This window comes from Myotis yumanensis, unplaced genomic scaffold (assembly GCF_028538775.1).
Source record: "Myotis yumanensis isolate MYYU_CA2020_CCGP unplaced genomic scaffold, mMyoYum1.0.hap1 SCAF_1, whole genome shotgun sequence".
In the NCBI taxonomy this organism is placed as follows: Eukaryota; Metazoa; Chordata; class Mammalia; order Chiroptera; family Vespertilionidae; genus Myotis; species Myotis yumanensis.
In genome coordinates this window covers 137,232,832-137,252,964 of record NW_027223752.1, presented here as the reverse complement: position 1 = coordinate 137,252,964, position 20,133 = coordinate 137,232,832, and the positions used below count along the sequence as shown (strand labels likewise).

The following is a 20,133-nucleotide window of genomic DNA, read 5'->3' as shown; positions in this document are numbered from 1 at the left end:
TGCTGACATCACAGACACATTTTAACTCAAAAAGGCAATAGTGCAACACAGACAGTCCTCTAGGGAAAGCAAGATGTAGATCACAAACAATGAAATTTTATTTTCTAGATACTGGTTGTCTAATTTCTTTAAAACCAATTTCTAGACATGATAGCTAATGGCATGCATTATAGGTAGAGTAAGTCACTTACTCAATGTAAGCCCTTGGAAATACCTGCTAGCAAGGCGGTCCTGGAAAGTAATACAGAACAGCCACCCTTTGTATCCAGCGTCTGTACCACCAGAAATCGACACTTCACTAGTTCATTGTGGCAGTTTTAAGGCCAGTTACACAAGAATTTTCAAAGGCTAAAGAGCACAGAATATATGAGTTTTATAATGAGCATAGTTGTTATTTAATTTCTTTGAAAGAGAAATCTTCACCCAGGCTAGATGGCTCAGTGGATTGGAGTGTCTTCCCAGGCACCAAAGGGTCCAGGATTCAGTGACCAGTCAGGGCACATACCCAGGTGCCAGGTTTGATCCCCAGTCTCAGACACTGGATGGGAGGCTACTGGTAGATATTTCTCACATATCCATGTTTCTCTCCCTTTCCCTTTCCTTTTCCCTTCCTTTCCCTCTGACATCAATTAAAAAGAAAGAGAAATCTTCAAAGTCAGAAAAACTAAAATGAAATCTCATAATTAAAATTATTTTTAAGTAATTCATATATGGTAACAATGTCCAAAAGGTTCTGGAGGAAAGGAAACAGCACATAATATATATATTAAAAAAGTAGCCATTTTGCTCTAGGAAGCAATATAAATATTTAAGGAATTTTCTACTGTAAAATAATCCATTTTCCACATTATTAAAGTAAACATTAAAGCATTTGAAACTATACTAGTATACAGAAATACGTACTTTAAACTTACTAAGTGAGAAGACCAAAGCTGAAAAGAAAACGTCAAGTGGCAGGTTAACTAGAAATTGTTAAAAGTTTAAGAGAGACATTTCCTTTGTATCCAAAAATGAAAACAAAATTAAACAAATGTAATATCATCTAGTAATAAAAATAATCAAAGGGAAATGAAAAATACTAAGGATCATAAATGAAGCATAGGCTAAAAAAGATCCTCATCAGGTTAAAACCTTTCACTTATTTTTAAGAGGAAATACTAAACTTGCCAGAATAGGGAATATTATACTTCAACAGTCCTTGTTTTGGTAGGTGAGATACTCATTATGTCAACCTCCCCCTCCCCGCCACCCCCGTCTCCCTTAAAAGAAAAGAACTTATCTGGGATTGGAGCAGAAGCAGTGATTCTTCTCCAGTCCTTGCAGATGAGGCGCTCACCATGTCACAGCCCTCATTCCTCCTTAAGATAAGATGGCATGGCCACGCTGCACATCAGTAAGGTTAGCACAGCTGCCAGATTTTTTTGTGGCCACCCTGCACAGGTTTTTGTTTTCACAATATCTGGAAATGGCCTAGGGGGAGACATGAGATAGAACACAGGTACATTCAAAATAAAGGAGCTGCAGCCTTCACAGAGAAAGCATCACTGATAGCCACACAGTCCCACTTCTTTATATGGATTATAGTCATTGCCTCGTCGTAGAGCTGGCGTATACACTGCATGGTCCTTGGGATCCTATTTTATGTTCATCCACGAAGTTAAGTAGTTTAGGGACTCTGATTAGATTGACAGAGCAAAGGGGAACTCAGAATTTTTTAAAGTTTGGGTTTTTTCAAGATGTCAAAGGTGTGACAGTCTGTCTTACAACAGTATCATCTGTTGTCTGTACACTTGGTTCCTTAAATATAATAAATATACAGTTGGGAAAAGTCATTGTTTACTCAGCTGTTTACATTCTATCCAATCTTCATTAGCTAGCATTTACTCTAAGCAAATTTTAATGAGGCAGGCATGTGCTGTATTTTACTGAAAGCTCGAAAGGGCTAGTGACTGATGCACCATCAAGGTACTATTTCACTTGCACATTAAGGCAGACGCACTCTAAAGGACTATTAAGTACCACAAAAACTGTCCATTTTTGTTGTAATTTTGTTGTATACTCCCCAGAATTCATAAGCCATAAATATTACTTTGTCGCACATACTTTACAAATGCCATTAAAAACCCATATACTTTCTACACCCAGTGCTTGAAGTACATATTCTACAATCTAAGTATCACTCTCTCAGGTTACTTCTGTCTAACAAACTGAAGGTACTGAACTGTGATCTATACAGAAAAGACATGAATTTGCAAACTGAGTTAAGAGTGATAAGTAGAATATGGTTGTAGAAATGATTAATGATACAATTGTAGTAAATTATTCATGTATGGTTATAAAATAGAATACAGTTTCAAAAAAACCCATCAAAGTTTAAAATGGATTTAAATTTTTCTGAATCGTGGTCACAGAAAAGGTAATTTTTATAATGTAGGATTCTTATATACACCATAAAAATACTGCTAATATGACGTGAGAGAGTTAATAAGTCTTATTCAATGTGTTAGTTTAAAACAGCTTTTCATTTTCCTAGTCTCTACGTAATATGATTTATGCACAGATACTGGTTTTTGAGTCTGACAGAAAACCCCACTTTGTGATTCCACAGCCTTACCTCTAGGTTCAGTGCTCTTTCTTTTCGAAGAGGAGTCAATGCAATAGGCAACAATCCATGTTCACTTGCTAAGGACCGAAGGTCAAAATAGTATTGGGCATAGACACTGGTAGAAACATACAGACGAAACCGCAGTAGACATATGTATTGCCTTTCCAACTCATTTCTGGGGAAGAAGGAAAACACAAAACCACCACAGGGCAATTTTAGTCAACATGGTTCTCTTCAATATTGTCATTCTAAGCTACTAGGTTGGCTCTGAGTTTAGTTTTGAATTAAATAAAGGCTACCCAGCTGGGCTAATACACTAATGTTCAAACAGGCAAACAAGGCTCAACAATTTGTGGTCCCCTTTGAGTTTGGGACAAGGGGAAGGACTTTGAGTTTGGGACAAAGGGAAGGAGGTTATGTCTCTTGTGCACAACAGCTGTTGACTAGGGGCTCAATTATCAGAGTTCCATTAGTGCAGCTGTAGGTTTATTCTTCTTGCTCACTCTCAGGGCTCCACTCTAGTGCTCAGATGTAAGGAATGATGTATGCTGTTTCTTAGCTCTGAAGAACTTGCAGACATTTTACCAGGCTGATAGCAGGAAGGGGATTAGTAAAATAGAGATGTGCCAACAAAAGTACTGGGCACATCACCACAGCAACAAATGGATCCATTCAGAACCACCACTCTTATCTTTGAGGGGAAAACTCTTGGAAAATTATCAGACACCAAAAAACAAACTGAGGAAGAGACAAATCAATGGAAGCATGTACAATGCTCATGGACAGGAAGCATTAACACCTTTAAAATGTCCATACCACCTCAAATAATCTCTTTCAACCAAATTCCTATCAAGATGCCAATGCCATCTTTTACAGAAGTAGAACAACTAATCCAGAGTTTTATACGGACCCACAAAAGACCCTGGACAATTCGTCACAGCAGTTGAGAGAAAAACAAAAGAGGCTGGAGGTATCACACTACCTGATATCAAACTCCACTACAGGGTTAGAGTCATCAAAACAGCATGGTACTAGCATGAAAACAAACATAGATCAATGAAACAAAATTGAAAGCCCAGAAATAACCCCACACCTATATGTTTAATTACTATTTGACAAAAGAGGAGACTTCATTCAACGGTATGAAGACAGTCTATTCAATAAATGATGTTGGGTAAATTGAACAGATACATTCAAACATTGAAGCTAGACCACTTCTTACACCATATACAAGAATAGACTCAAAATGGATTGTTAACCTAAATGTAAGTGTCAAAACCATAAAACTCCTAGAAGAAAACATAGGCACTAAAATCTGGAATATTTCTCTTAGTGCTTTGCTGATAGATTACCCTGAGCAAGCAAAATAAAAGAAAAAATAAAGGATTGGGACTATATCAAACTAATAGTTTTAGTATAGCAAAAGAAAACAGCAACAAAATAAAAAGACAACCCACTGATGGGAAAACATATGTGACATTGATATATCTAATAGGGGGTTTAATATTCAAAATTTATAAAAAACATATATAACGCAACACCTTATAAAAAACATATACAGCTCAATACCAAAAATACGAACAATCTAATTAAAAAATGGACAGAGGACCTGAAAAGACACTTATCCAAAGAGAGCATAGAGATGGCTGATAGACAGGAAAAGATGCTTAACATCACTTATCATCAGTGATATGCAAATTAAAACCACAATGAGATATCCTCACACCTGTCAGAATGGCTATCATCAACAAACAGCAAGTGCTGACTAGGATGTGGTGGCAAGGTATATTGGTGCAGACACTGTGGGAAATAGTATGGAAGTTCCTCAAAAATTAAAAATTGAACTGCCTATGACTCAGTGATTCAACCCCTGGTATATATCTGAAGAAAACCAGGGCACTAATTGAGAGGATATATGCACCCTATATTCACTGCAGTATTATTCATAATCCTTAAGCTGTAGAAGCAACTCAAGTGCCCATTAACTGATGAGTGGATAAAAAAGCAGTGGAATATCATGACTCATCCATAAAAAAGAATGAATTCCTGCCATTTATGAGAGAATAGTTGGACCTAGAGGGTATAATGTTAGTGAAATAAATCAGTCAGAGAAATACAAATAACATATGATTTCACTCAAAAGCAATATAAATGAACAAACAAAACAGAAGCAGACTCAGAGGTAAAGGGAACATTTTGATGGTTGCCAGAGGAGAAGAGGTTTGGGGGCGCTGGGTGAAGAAGGTGAAGAAATTGAGAAGTACAGACTGGCAATTACAATGCAGTTATGGGGATATAAATTACACCATGGGAAAGAGAGTCAATAATACTGCAATAACTATGCATGGTGTCAGGTCAGTACTAAAAATACTGGGGAAAACACTTCGCAAAGCACATGATTTTCTAACCATTATGCTGTACACCTGAGACTAATATGAAATAACGAGAAGCCCGGTGCACAGATTTGTGTTCTTACACAACCCGGGACCCCTCGGGGGATGTCAGAGAGCCAGTTTCGGCCTGATCCCTGCAGGCCAGGCCAAGGGATCCCACTGGTGCACGAATCTGTGCACTGGGCCTCTAGTATGTATATAAGATCTTTGGTTAATCTCTTCCCGCACTTCCCACTCCCCCATTCTCTCTGAGATTCATCAGTCTGTTCCATGTTCCCATTCCTATGGTTTCACTCCTGCGTTAAGCATCTGCCCAGGTCACGAGTGCACATCATAACTACTGGCTGGGCAGCCGGTCGCTTAGTTTTCTCTTTATATATAGATATTGAATGTAAAGTCTTATTGAAAATAAATGAAATTTTGAAAACGGGGGAATAAAAGACCTGAACTGGTAGAAAGCGTTAAGAAAGGCATGAAGGTATTTACATTACTGTTGTTTTTGAATCTGAGCTTCTACAAACTTTGCTACCAGAGAAATATACCAAATTATCACACAGATTATTACAATAATAACACATGAAGACATACTAATTAATGAGGAGTATGAAATGTCAAAGCAAATATGGATAGAAAAATGTATGTAATTTTATGCCTAGTTCAGTCCTCTGCACAATGTAACCTTTCAAAATATTTCTTATTTTGTAAACTTTATGGGGGCAAATAAGGTATTTGAAAATGGTTTGAAACTTCATCAAAATCTTGCCAACTCACAAGTTCTTGATTGTAATGCCCCTTAGCAATGAGAAGAAGTGAAAATTCCACATAGCCTCATCGTGCAGATACTTGTAGGTCAGAATAATCGCTCCCAAAACAATGCGTTTCCAGTTAGATGGGCAAATGTCGATTTCAGCATAAGATAAAAGTCTTTCTATGTAAACCTGCAAAGTAGAACACTGGTTTTTGATTCTAGTTCAGTTTAAGTGCTGTGATAAGAACTTTCAGGAATTACAGATTTCATCAGTTTTTGACATGCCTTTTATTCATAGCTTCTAGAGAGACTGCTTGGCCAGCCAAAGCCAGAGGCCAAGAAACAGTTGCAAATCAGACACTTCTACTGCCTACTTTCCCATTTGAATTTCCAGCGTGCTCACCAAAGAGTCGCTGGTTCCACTCTTGGCCCCTGTCAGGACTCATGCGGGAGGCAATCAATAGATGTCTCTCTCTCATACTGATGATTCTCTCTCTCTTTCTCCTCTCCTCTACTTTCTTTTCTACTTTCTCTGATAATCAATGGATAAAATATCCTCTGGTGAGGATTAAACATTTTTTTAAAGAGAGTCCCCCCAGTGGCTGCTGTGTGGTGCAGCAGGACAGGCAGTGCAAACAGGTTTGTCTGAGGCAGGTCTCTACAACTGTCAGGTATTCCTGGACTTAGTGCCTTTGTAAGAAACACACACGCACACCAAGGATAGACATTTCATATCCCCTAAGCCTCACATCTCCATCACGATTCTGTGAAATCCATCTCTGTCTTACACAACCTGAAGCTTGGTCAGTTCTGTTGGTTTCAGTTCGTAGCAGAGCTGCCAGTCTCTATCTCCCTGGTTCTCCTCTAAACCTGCCAGATAGCTGGTGAGATCTCATGATTTCTTCACATGTATTACATGTCTATTCTACAAAGAACTGGGTGAAGTTAACAGCTAAGCAAAGATTATAGAGGCAAGCTGTGATTTGCTGTTTCGTCAAAGGGTTCTTTGAAGGAGAATATGTTTACTGTCTGAGGTTATCAGATTGACAGCCCACATTAGCCAAAGGTGTTAAAACCCAACTGTATTATAGAAAGCAAAAGGTTATTGAACATTGTGTGCTATTAGTGAAAGTTTGCACCAATCTTCCAAAGCTAAATGCTCCCAGATATCCTATGAATGAACCTCCTTACAAGGTTTAACTGTCAACTTCCTGGGAATAATTAGAGACATACACAACATTGGAAATCAATCAACTTTCCTTCATCACTTCTACAGATTTAGAATGTGCCATTTCTCATTCATTTATACCACTTGCCCTCCTGTGTCAGTGGAATTGAGATTTCTCTTTTCACTGAAACTCTTCTAGCAGTGAAGTCAATCCCATCCCACTTCTGAAGAACACCTCCCAGAATTACCTCTTCTTGAACACTTTCCTGTGCCAGAGATTCTCCCCAATATGAATGTATTTATGTGATACCCATCCCACTCCCCACAATCCCTAGACTGCCTCCTCTCTGTTTGCTCACAGTGAATGCCCTGAAGTTGCTTCTCATCTCCCACTCTCTCCTTCACCCACTGTAGTCTGCCCCTGGCACTGTCACTCGACCAAAACTACTATGCTAAGGTCATCGGTGCATGTGCACATACAAACCAGAGCTCTTCACCCTAGCTCCCCACTCCCCACGCATTCCCTAATGTCATGTGGGGCACTGCCATTTGCCTAAGTGCTTGGCCAAAGACATCCAATTGAGTTGACCTGTTGCAAACTGTTGGCAACTCTTGTTATCGCTGCCTGTCACTGATAGTGAGGCTGCTTCCTAGTCTATTTGTCACTTCTCACCCATGTCACTGTTATTGCCCCTGACTTCTCGGCCTCCACTCAGACTCCCAGCTACCATCATTCTCCCCAAAGCAGCCTGGATAGCTTTTGTAATCAAGAGCACTTCCCCACCCTGCTCAACTCTGCCAAAGTGTTTCCACCAAACAAATAAAAATGTCACTTTCTCCCATGACCTGCAAGCTGCAAGGCCCAATCAGGTAGCACTTGCCCTTCTGGTCCACATGACCTACATTCTCTCCCTCATTCCACACTCTGACCACACTGGCCATACCTCACTCTTACTCAAATACCAAGTATAAGTTCCCATCTCAGAGGCTGGCACTGATTCCCTCTGCACATAACGCCAGAGCTCCTCATCTTCCTCAGTTCAGTCAGGCCAGGGTCAGATGTCATCTCTTACAGAGGCTCTTCCTGATCACCTCTCTCAAGTAGCAAGCCCCTCTCAGCATGATATCACGTCACCCTGCTGTACCTTCGTGATATTTACTACTACCTGAGATATTCACCTTTTAACAACATTCAGTTAAAGAAATATTTATCTCTTCCTCACTAGGACAGAAGCTCCATAAAAGCAAACACTTTATTCAACCATGGCTCTCCTCTATCCTCTGCACTTAGATCTGTAAGGACTCAGCTCTGAAGGAGAAATCATCAGGCATAGCTTAGGATGCTATCGAAAACAGGGAGAAACAATAAAATAGAAGGAAGATAAGCGAGGTTCCAGAAAGAGAGTGAGGTCAAAGTGCTCAATGCTGACAAGAAGTTGCTCATTCCATAAATATCCACTAAATACCTGCTCCTGTTACTCTTCCTGCTTCCATGCACTTTTTATTCACACATTTTCTCGGTATTGGAATAGCTAATACTAATTCCCTACCAGTAGCTCAGATTCATGCTCGAATTCCACATATTCAAACGCGTGGCCTGGTGCATCAAAAGCGTGCATGGAGGGGGGTGTTCCCTCAGCCTAGCCTACACCCTCTCCAATCGGGAACCCCTTGGGGGATGTCCAACTGCCAGATTAGGCCCAATCCCATGGGCCTAAACTGGCAGTCGGACATCTCCCTCACAATCTGGAACTGCTGGCTCCTAACTGCTCACTTGCCTACCTGCCTGATTGCCCCTAACTGCCTCTGCCTGCCTTCCTGCCTGCCTGCCTGCCTGCCTGCCTGCCTAATTGCCCGTAACTGCCTCTGCCTGACTGCCTGATCACCCCTAACTGCCCTCCTCTGCTGGCCAATTTGGTTCTGACTAGTCTCTTTCTATGCCAATCAGCATCAAAAGCTCTGCTTCCTAGGCAGCCATTGCCTGCTCACATTTCACCCAGATTTGGTTCTGACTGGTCAGTTTCTATGCCAGTCAGCGTCTCTGGGTCTATCAACAGAGCCTGCTCAGAAGTGCGGCACTGATGATCAGCCTCGGTGGAGGCCTGGAGAGAAATAGAGGTGCTGCTGCTGGCCCGGCTTGGAGACAAAGAGAGAGGCAAGTGTTGATCAACAGCTGCCACACAGGCTATGGATCAGACCCTGCTTCTCTCTTCAGGCCTCTCTCTGGGCCTGGTTTGCAGTCCCCTCAGCAGTCAGTGCTGGGTCATAGTGCCTGCAGCCGCAGCAGTCAGTGCTGGGTCACCACGGCAACCAAGTGCTGACTGCAGGACTGACTTTCGGTTGGCTGAACCTCTGATTATGACGAACTCAGGGTTTTTATATAGTAGGATGATCTCTAGAGATGCCCCTCTGTCTCACAGGTGCATCATCTTAATGTGTTTGAAAAGCACTCATCCTCTTCTACCCCAGATGCTCTCCTTGCTGAGTTCCCTAGCTCTTCAAGTGGGAGCACCACTCCCGCCTTTGATCAGCTGTGCTCAGCACTCCAGAGGGCTGGCAGCTCTGTGGAAAGGCCTGTGTCTAATCCAGTGCCCACTGAGGGGTCTCTATTCGGAAGCACAGGCTGCCTCTCCAAAATTCTGACTGAACACTGACGGAGGAGGCACTGCACTAAGTACTCTTCCCTCAGACCAAGCAGGAGACTTTCCCCTTTAGGATTGTCCGAGGGAGGAGTGATACAATCCCTATTCCTTCTCACTAGAATGGACCACTCATTCCAAATGACACACTCTTTCCACAGGAAGCCTGGATGAATGACACAGAGCCCCTTACAGAGCTGTAGCTGAGCAGACAACCAGCAAAGCCCTTTCACGTCCTACTGGCACTAGCATCCTGGAAACATCACAGGCAGGCACAAGAGGACAGCAAGGACGGATGAACACCCATCATCCAAGGAACAGAGAACATTGGGCTCTAGTTCTCTGTCAGGACACACATTACAACTGCCTGGGGAATGCAGCCTGCGACTCAGCTTAGACCTACACTGAACCTGACACTGCCTGGGGCCCAGAAGGTTCTGTTATTGCCCCCATCCTGCCCCATCAGCACACCTTGTATGTATGCCTGTGTGCACTGCATGTGCCTATGTCTCCTGAGGTCTGGAGGGAGAAATTGGAAACCTCTCCCTCCTGCTGCCTTTGATAACAATCGCTTTGTGGTGAATTAAGCAAGGACATTTTAAATCATAGTGATTATTAAGCTCAAGTGTGTGAACTTTACATCCTTTGATAGGTTTCCCTTAATAAAGTTCTGAAGGAAGAACTATCTTACCAATGTTGTTATGGCATATCCTCCTGTTGCCTTAAAGGCAATGAAGAAAGGTCGAATAAATCTGTAAATTGATTCGGGATCAGGATTATGATGAAAGAATTCCTCAGGAACCTTTTCTTCCTGAAAGAAAGTACCCATTGAAGAAAAATATTGAGTACTTTTGTAACAACCATGTTCCACTTGTGCCCATGTGCCGCTTAAAATAATTTTGATTGGGTGACATGTATTTTAGCCTTTTATTTATTTTTTTTCTTTTTTTTAATATATTTTATTGACTTTCCACAGAGAGGAAGGGAGAGAGACAGAGAGCCAGAAACATCGATGAGAGAGAAACATCGATCAGCCGCCTCCTGCACATCCCCCACTGGGAATGTGCCCGCAACCCAGGCACATGCCCTTGACCGGAATCGAACCTGGGACCCCTCAGTCCGCAGGCCGACGCTCCATCCACTGAGCCAAACCGGTTTCGGCTATTTTAGCCTTTTAAATATAAATAATGGGACCTTAAAAAACAGCGACTAAATATTGACACTCAATAAAGATAAATACAGGCACAACCTCAGAATATGTATATATTCCTTTCGAACTTCCCCTACAATATTCTGTCTAAATGTGACCTATTTTTAGGCTCCAAAGACTTGTTGGTTATCATGTCATACTTCTCTGCAATCAACTTTGAGAATGTAACCATCAGGCTCTAAGGCTGTGCTGTGCATACAGTGCCCACCAGCCACATATTGTTATAGAGCATATCTGAAGACATTTGAAAATTTTTGTCTTTCTAATTAATTCAATATTTAAATAGCTGTTTAATTGTCTTCTAGAGATCCTGACATATCTATTAGGTTTATGTACAAATATTAATATTGCTTGATGCTATTGAAAATTTTCTTTTAAAAATATACATTTTTGTTTTTCAGGCATGTTGTCCACTGTAGCTCACTAATTATACAAAGCTGAAACTCAGTTCTTACTGACCTATCCTATATAATAAAAGGGTAATAAGTAAATCGACTGAATGGCGGAACAATTGGTCGCTGTGATGCGCACTGACCACCAAGGGGCAGAGCCTCAACACAGGAGCTGACCCCTGGTGGTTAGTGTGCTCCCACAAGCAGAGTGCTGCTCAGCCAGAAGCCAGGCTGATGGCTGGTGAGCACAGTGGCTGTGGCAGGAGCCTCTCTCGCCTCCGCGGCAGTGCTAAGGATGTAAGCCATCAGTCAGACATCCCCTAAGGGCTCCTAGACTGAAAAGTGGCACAGACTGGGCTGAGGGATCCCCCACCGCCAGTACATGAATGTCGTGCACCGGGCCTCTAGTTTCTTATATAACATGAGAGGCTCAGTGCACAAAATCCGTGCATGGGTGGGTGGCCCTCAGCCTGTGCCCTCTCACAATCTGGGACCCCTCGTGTAGGGTCCCTAGGCTTGGCTTGTGATGAGGCCCTATTGGGGCTTTCCTTCTCCTGGCTACTGGCAGCTGGCCATGCCCCCGTTGCTGCCACTTCTTGCCATTGGTGTGGCACTGCCAACCCCTACCCCATCACTTGGCATCTCCCTCTGCGGGCAACAGGCGTGGGGTGTGATCATTGGCTGGCCTGGGTTTTCCCTCTGCGGGGTGATCACTGGCTGGCCCTGCACACCCACCACCACATTGCTAGCCAGTGGGCTGGGCCTCCCTCTGTGGGTTGATTGATTGCGGGGGCCCCCAGATCAATCACCCTGCAGAGGGTGGCCCTGCCCACACACGACAGTGCTGTCTGTAGGGGTAGCCTGGGTCTTCCTCTTTAGGACAATTAGTCGTGGGGCTCTGCCCACCCAGCTGGGGCTCCACAAATGGTCACCGCCCAGAGGATGGCCTGGGCCTCCCTCATTGGGGCGATCACGGAGTGCCACCTCACCCCGATCGATCGCCCCACCAGCCAGAGGCATGTGTCTCCCTCTTTGGGGCCTTGGCCTCCCTCTGTAGGGCGATCGTGGGGCGATGGCCGGGCCCCCTGACCAATCACATTGCACCCACCTTGGCAGGCCTGGCACCAGTGTGTGTCATAGCATGGTCATCCAAAGTTCATCTGGAAGGTCGTTCTGCTGTTTGGTTGTTTGGTCGGTTTGCATAGTACACTTTTATTATTATAAACTAGAGGCCTGGTGCATGGATTTGAGCACAGGTGGGGTCCCGTGGCCTGGCATACGGGGATCAGGCCAAAACCAGCTCTCCAACATCCCTCAAGGGCTCCCGGACTGTGAAAGGGTGCAGGTCAGGCTGAGGCACCCCTCACCCCAGTACACAAATGTTGTGCACCAGACCTCTAGTTTCTTATATAACACTAGAGGTCTGATGCACAGATTTGTGCACAGGTGGGCTCCCGTGGTCTGGCTTGCAGGGATCAGGCTGAAACCGCTCTCCGACATCCCCCAAAGGGTCTGGGATTGCAAGAGGGCAGTTCTCGGGTTACACACCCCAGAATCGGGTCCCTCCTCTCTGGTTCCAGGTTCATCACCTGAGAACCACAGCTGCCAAGTCACAGCAACTCAGTAGCATCTGCATTGAGTGTCAGCCCCCTGTTGGTCAGTGCGCGCCATAGCTACCAGTTAGACAGTCGCTTATGCTTTTATATATAGAGATTTCTTTTGTAAAATAATTAGATACAACATGTGGTGGGGAAGAAAACTTAAAGGAAGGTAATGTGAACTCCAAGCTGGAGAAAGTAATTTTTTACTAGTGATTAATTTTGAAGCAAATCAGCATGGAATAAGCACAACTGTCTGAGAGAAAAGGACAACCTCAATACAACTGGCACTTACTGTGACAGGATGGAGTCTCTCATCAAAAATGTCCTTGGATCTATTTGCATCTCTAGAAAACAAGAACGTGATTGAAAAAAAACTAATCCAGGAATTGTCGTGTTAGCAACACATATGCTGGGAGTAGAGGGGGGTGGAGGGAGCTTAACCTTCAACAAAGAAAGTCCTTCTACAAATTCTTCTCTTAGATACCGTAGGAATTTTCTGACCTCTTTTTATTCAGCACAACAAATTCTGTGAAATTTTTTCGACAATGACCTGCCAGAGCTGCCTTTATAAGCATTGACCCTCCCCAATAGGCAACACTAGGCAACCAAATCGATGGCCAGTCCTCTAACCTCTCATTGGCAGACACAGGAACATTTTACAACGCAGTAGTAGTGGGCAATTCTTCATGTGAGAATGAGATTCCTGGTTTTTTTTTCCACTGTTTTTTCTCTCACTAGTTTCCTATATTATATTCTTCTTGATTCTTTACAATAATCTGAGGTTAAAATTTGCCTTTGTATTTTAAAAGTGACCACTCTATTGATTTGAGGGGGAAAAAATGGATTGGCTGCCTCCTATACATGGAACTGGAAAAGTAGCTATGTGGCCTTACAGTATTGAACCTACAACCTAGGTATGTGCTGCCCTAACTTGGAATCAAACCTGCCAGCTTTTGGTGTACAAGACAATGCTCCAACCAACTGAGTGAGGGAAACCAGTCTTCTGGGGGTTTATAGGTTTAATATTCCACCCTACTACACTCTGCTCATTTACACAGTGGTTCTCCAAGTGTGTTTTGCAGGCTTCAGTGGATCCACTAGACCATTTCCAGGAGACCCATGAGGCCAAAACTGTTTCTATAGAAATATTAAGGCACTGCCTGCACTTATACTGACATTTGCAATGACTGGATAAAAGCCAAAGTCAGTAAAACTGGTTTCTGAGCAAGAATCAAGGCAGGGGTCCCAATCTGTGCTAGTAGTCATTCTATTCTTCACTGCCACTTGTTGACAAGAAATATGCTTTACTTAAGCACATCTTTGGTAAAGCAGTGACAATGAATAATGTAATTAGAAGTTGAATCTTCTTTTTATACTCTACAGTGGTTCTCAACCTTCTGGCCCTTTAAATACAGTTCCTCATGTTGTGACCCAACCATAAAATTATTTTCGTTGCTACTTCATAACTGTAATGTTGTTACTGTTATGAGTTGTACTGTAAATATCTGATATGCAGGATGGTCTTAAGTGACCCCTGTGAAAGGATCATTCGACCGCCAAAGGGGTCGTGACCCACAGGTTGAGAAATGCTGCAAGGGGAAGTATGCATTAAGCATTTCTGCATACTGAAATGTGGTTGTTAAGGAAAAGCACTTGGAATTAGTTGTGAGATGAATGCCCTACTGTTCTCAGAGAATAATATTTTTATTTGATAATACAAGTGTCGTGCACTCAAGACTGAAAAGTGAGTCTGTCATTTTCAGGAAAATAACTTATACATTTCTTGCCATATGCACAGTTCCAGCTATCAAGCTCAAAATCAAGATTGGGGAAAACTTGTATCCTTTTTGTGACCTAACAGTTTTTCAATACCTAAAGTTTTTTCTGGGAAGACTGGTGGTTATTTGATGCTACCTAACAAAAGTGAGTTTTGATACTGTAAAAAGAAATGTGAGCTGATACTTTCCAAATGACCAATGCACAATGTTATTAGAAAATTACTTACAATTTAAGAGATTCATTTAGCATAGAAGATGTATGCATGGGTACTAATTTCACAGAGACCTTAGTACAAGTTCAAAGATAGGATTTAAAATTCCATTGTAACTAATTTCAGAAGACAGCTTCTGTGGACTTCTGGTATAGTATCAAAGAATATCCAAAATTACCTGAAGGCTTTGAAAATACAAACTTTTCTAGCCATAAAGATACATGAGGCTGGGTCTGCATATTGTTTATTCAAAACAAATTATTGAAATGACTGAGTAATCACTAAGGATTGAAGACAGGGTGTAAGTGAGAATCAGCTGTCTTCTGTTGAACCAGACATAAAGAGATTTGCAAAATGTAAATAAGTGACACAATTTCCATTCGACCAATTTATTGTGGAAAATGATTCTCTTTTATAAAGAATTTTGTTACCACTATGACTTGCTATCAGGGGTGTTTCTGCCCCCCAGGAAACTTTCGGCCATGGTGGATACAGCTTTTGTTGTCAAAACGGGGCCTGGGAAGATTATGCTACTGGCATCTAGTGAGGAGAGGCCAGGGAAGCTGTAAACACCCTGTAACGCACAAGGCAATCCGCCACAACAAAGCAGTATCCTGCTCAAAATTTCAACAGTGCTATATAAACCATGCTTCAACATACAAGGAATTCATTTTTAAATTCTCAATTTTAATTTCTAATACAGTAAATATCAATATAACCCACATAAACAAATTTTCTTCAGGATCCTCAATAACTTAAGCATTAGGAGTCCTAAGATGAAAACAAATGGTTCGCTTCAACAATGTAATAAGAGCACTATAGCTTACTCCAATAATATCCATAGTTAAAATCTAACACTAACTTTATATCTTGTAAGTTTATTAGCTAGAATAACAAGACTGGTTTTAAAACTCACCTCTTCTTTATGTGGTAATATATTGCTAATGCCAGGCTGTGGAGAAAAGAAAAAGTAACAATTGACTTTATGTCAGGTCTGAAGACAGGTTTGAAAAGGGTTGTGGTGGGGGAAGACCATCCCAGCTGCCCAGTGGCCATGAGATCCTCATTCAGAAAGTATCACCCAAGCACTTTCTGCCTTGTGGTAGTTCTTTGTCAGTTACTAAAATTAGGAAAACCAAAATGCTAAGGAATATGCTGTGAGAAGACATGTTTGGGGTGATTATTATAACATATAAGTTATTACACTCTTGCCCTATCTTTTGCCTTTCTTCTCAGAGAACCTTTCATCCTGTACAAGTGAGATCTACTTGCACACATGCTTAAATTTAAGCTACAGTAGTTTTTCCACCTGCCCACCTATTTTCCTTCTTCCCCTAAAGTTAAATAAAATGCTCTATACCGAAGAGAATCATTTAAGGTCACTTTTACATAATTGTTAAGAAAATTTAATGGCAAATATAAGAATGCAATGAAGTAAAATTATACACCGTGTAGTATTAAAAACATTTATTTCCAAATTAGTTTAAATAAAATTTTAATGAGCAGATGTAAGTCCTCACATACTGCGTAAGTTCCTATATCCCTATGTTATTCCCAGATGCTGTGTAACATGAAACAAAGGAGTGCTGTAGATCAAGTTATATGCTTTTTCTCTTTACCCCAAATGCCAGAAATGAAGCTCCAAATAATTGAGGAAAAGCAAATCTGAATTTTATAACTACGTTATAGAATATTAGCAGTTGTACAAAGGCCTGTAACATTGTTAGCATCAAAGATGGGCACTTCTATAGTGCTTCAAACAGTTTCATCTTCAAAATGATTTTAAAATCATAGAATTTGAAGCATATAAGCTGAAAGGAACCAATGAACTTGTGATGATATTTAACTCAACAACTCATTTTACAGAGAAAGTAACCAAGGCTTAAAACTGACTTGCTCAAGGTCCCACCAAGAGTGAGAAGCAGTTCTCCTTCTTCTACCCTCTACCCAGGCAGTGTGTTTCCCAAGCTTGGCTGTGCATTGGGATCATCAGAGGAGTTTTACAAACTGCCTTCTTCCACTTTGAGGTGCTCTGATTTAACGGGCATTGGTTAACTTTGGAAGCTTCTCGGGTGATGACAAAGTGCAGCAAAGTTTGAGAACACATGAAGTAGAGTTAAAATCAAAATCATCCCCGATGCTTTTCTCCACATAAAAATGCCTTCCATCCCTCCTCAGCTTATCAGAAGGCTTGTGAGAGTGACAGAGTGTGTTAGGGAAGGAGAAATGGAATGCATGTGTTTAGAGACACATTTAGACAAAAATTGCGTAAGTGATTCTAATAAGGCTCACCCATCCCATTGAGAACAATGCACTATTATCCCAGAATAAACTTTTTTTGCAAAACCATTCCTAAAAGCTAATGAGCTCTATTAATATTCTCACTAAACCTTTAATTTACCAATAGTAAATGTACTGAATGATCATTTTCAAAACTTGATAAGAGCAAATGAAAATTTACTGTACTTCCAAAAATTAGACGAATTTGGAGGGAAAAGGCGTAACACCCACTTGTCTAAGTAAGGCTAATCTTCAAAACAACTCTTGAATTATATATTGTAACACCAGAATCATCTAATTCAAAAGAAGCTATGAAATGCAGCCAGAAAGGACTGGTTTTTACTCCCGGATTTAGTGGCCAGACTGAAGAAAAAGACTCAGTGATTGTGAGTTGGGTGCCAAAGCTCAGGACTTTAGAGAGAGACAGGCTCCAGTTTTGCTGAAACTCAATTTGATTTCAACTGTTGTTATGAGAGAAGAAACTTACATTATTATGATTGTGAACTGGCTGTTATAATTAAAGTAGAATTTACTGGAATTTAATTAGCCAAAAAGCTGATACAATATAAACAAAATTGAGTTTATAAATAAATTATGTCTTAGGACTGAAAAATAAAATCAGGAATGAGGATTTTAATATTTTCAGGTAGAATTTCTCAAACTGTGTTCTGGAAAGTCAACCCTCTCATCCTGGAGAGACACCAATAATGATCCTTGGACAGCGCCAATGGGATTCAGGAAGCTCTACATCCTAGTTTGGTTTTATTTTGCTCTTAAGTAAGCTTGAAAGTTTCATATTAGGGTGTTTTTAAAGTGCATCTCCAATTGTGGACTATGAACTCACAGAATTTCATGAATAGTTTTCATCATCATGACACTGTTATGTTTGCTTAAGCGTAAACCTGACTGTGACTATGTTTCCCAAACTTCACCTCTCTCATGATTTTGCTTTGATTTTGTTACATATGGATCGATATAATGTAGTTTCTTGAAGATGTGTAAATATATATGTATACATATATATATATATATATATAACTAAATTTAATTCATCTATGAAATTAAAACCTCAGTTGAACAAATTTAACCCTCAAAGAAATTATTTTGAAAAGTTGTTCCTTTAGACTGCTTTGATGCATTTTTCCTGGAAGGAGAGTGCATTTCAATATAGAAATGGTGCAGGAAAAAAGAAAGTAGGATGGGGGAAACCTGACACAATCCAATGAACTGTAATTGCAGATACACTCTGGTGCCAGTAGGGGACAAGCTGTCCCTTCTTCCAAGAGCAGCTTCCAGGGTAGTACACATGGTTTTAGGCCTGTATCTCATGAAGAAATACTCTATTCCAGAAACATTCAGTAAAACGCACCTCTCCTTTCATTGGTTCAACAATGTCTCAGGAACAGTAATGCCTCAAGTAAAGATAAACACTTTTGGGGGGATTTTTCAATTGTTAAGTGGGTTTCCCTTCTTCCATTCACTCTAAGATTAAAATGGAAGTGGAAATCAATATATAATTGACACCAGTGTTTTAACCTGAGCACTGAAAAGGACAATCAAATGAAAGTACATATGGGCAGGATAAGGGTTCTGTCCCCTATTTGTACTCACCACTGCAAGGTGATTTTCAAATCAGACTGAGAAATAGTGCTGTCTACAAATACTGTAGCACACGAGCTGTACTTTTCCCTAAGGTGACCAGGGGACACCTGAAGGGGAAGGGGAAGAGAGGAAAATATCACAGTAAGTTAAACCTATAAAAGTGTGTTTTTCCTTGGTTAAAATGTCAGACAATTAAGCATTACAATTGTTCTCATACCCTATGAACTGCTTCAGTGCAATACCATGTGCAGCTCTACGGTAAACACACTGCATGCTCTCTCTTCCAATGATGAGAATTGACGAGGGGGTCATCAAATGCTGCCCTTGACATACTACCTATAATCCAACTTGGCAAACACCTATGATTAATTCCCTTTATAACAATGTAAAACATTTAAAATAAGATTTTAGTGTTTTTTCCTTGAGAAATGAATCCTGCCAAGATTTCTATTTCTACTATTTATTTTCTACATTAAGACATACTGCCTTCTATAATATTGAAGCAAGAGCTTTTACTGAAGTACATAAAAGCCAATAATAAATGTTAGTTCAGGAGACAGTGTGACAAAATACATGTATCTGAGGCAGAGGTGTGTGTGTGCTGGGGCTGGCCTGCGGCTCACAAGTTAGGGACCAGAGTTCTCTCTGGGCCTCAGTTTCCTTACCTTGAGAATTAAAAAGTATTGTTTTAAGATTCTCTCACATCCAAAAATAGATCAAACAACTCTGAGAATTTAACTCTCTCCTCATGTTGAAATAAGACTATTATTACATTACTCAAAAGAGAACCTCAGATAATACGGTACTTAACATGATATTACGAATTCTACTAGAGGCCTGGTGCACAAATTTATGCACAGGTAGGGGGTCCCTTGGCCTGCCCGCCAATCAGGGCTGATTGGGGCTGTCTTGCCCAGTCCTGATCCGGGCTGATCAGGGCCGACCAGCCAGGGGGAGGGACTATGGGAGGTTGGCCGGCCACAGGAGGTTGGCTTTGGGTGCACACTTACCAACAGGGGCAGCTCCTGCATTGAGTGTCTGCCCCCTGGTGGTCAGTGGGCATCATAGCGACGGGTTGACTGGTTGTAACGGTCTCTTAAGCTTATATATATATATATATATATATATACATATATATATATATATATGTATATATATATATATATATAAACTAGATCCAATGCATGAGTTCATGTACGAGTAGGGTACCTCAATCAGGGCTGATTGGGGCTGTGGGAGGTTGGCAGGCGGGACGGGACATGAAAGGTTGGCCAGCCAGCCTGATCGGGGCCATTGGGGCCAGCTGGAGGGAGGAAACGTGGGATGTTGGTCAACCGGCCTTGGGTTACGGCCATGGGAAGTTGGTTGGTCAGCGGGAGGTGCTCCAAAGGGTTGGCCAGTCACCTGGGGGGAGGGGCTATGGGAGTTTGCCTGGCCCAAGGGAGAGACTGCGGGAGATTGGCCAGGCCATCGGGGCCATCAGGCTGGCTGGCTGGTGGGGGGAG

At 41.5% G+C, this 20,133-nt stretch overlaps 1 protein-coding gene across 1 annotated transcript; it reads right to left on the bottom strand.

Moving 5' to 3' along the window:
* Window positions 1-1,359: 1,359 nt before the first annotated feature.
* Window positions 1,360-19,659, bottom strand: LOC139016649 (cyclin-Y-like protein 1). Its single transcript, XM_070424945.1, has 8 exons — window positions 19,639-19,659; window positions 18,638-18,735; window positions 15,663-15,698; window positions 13,049-13,100; window positions 10,245-10,364; window positions 5,770-5,936; window positions 2,615-2,780; window positions 1,360-1,470 (listed from the first exon to the last, which is right to left on the bottom strand). The coding sequence occupies exons 1-8, from the start codon at window positions 19,657-19,659 to the stop codon at window positions 1,360-1,362; spliced, it is 771 nt and encodes a 256-aa protein (XP_070281046.1).
* Window positions 19,660-20,133: the final 474 nt, after the last annotated feature.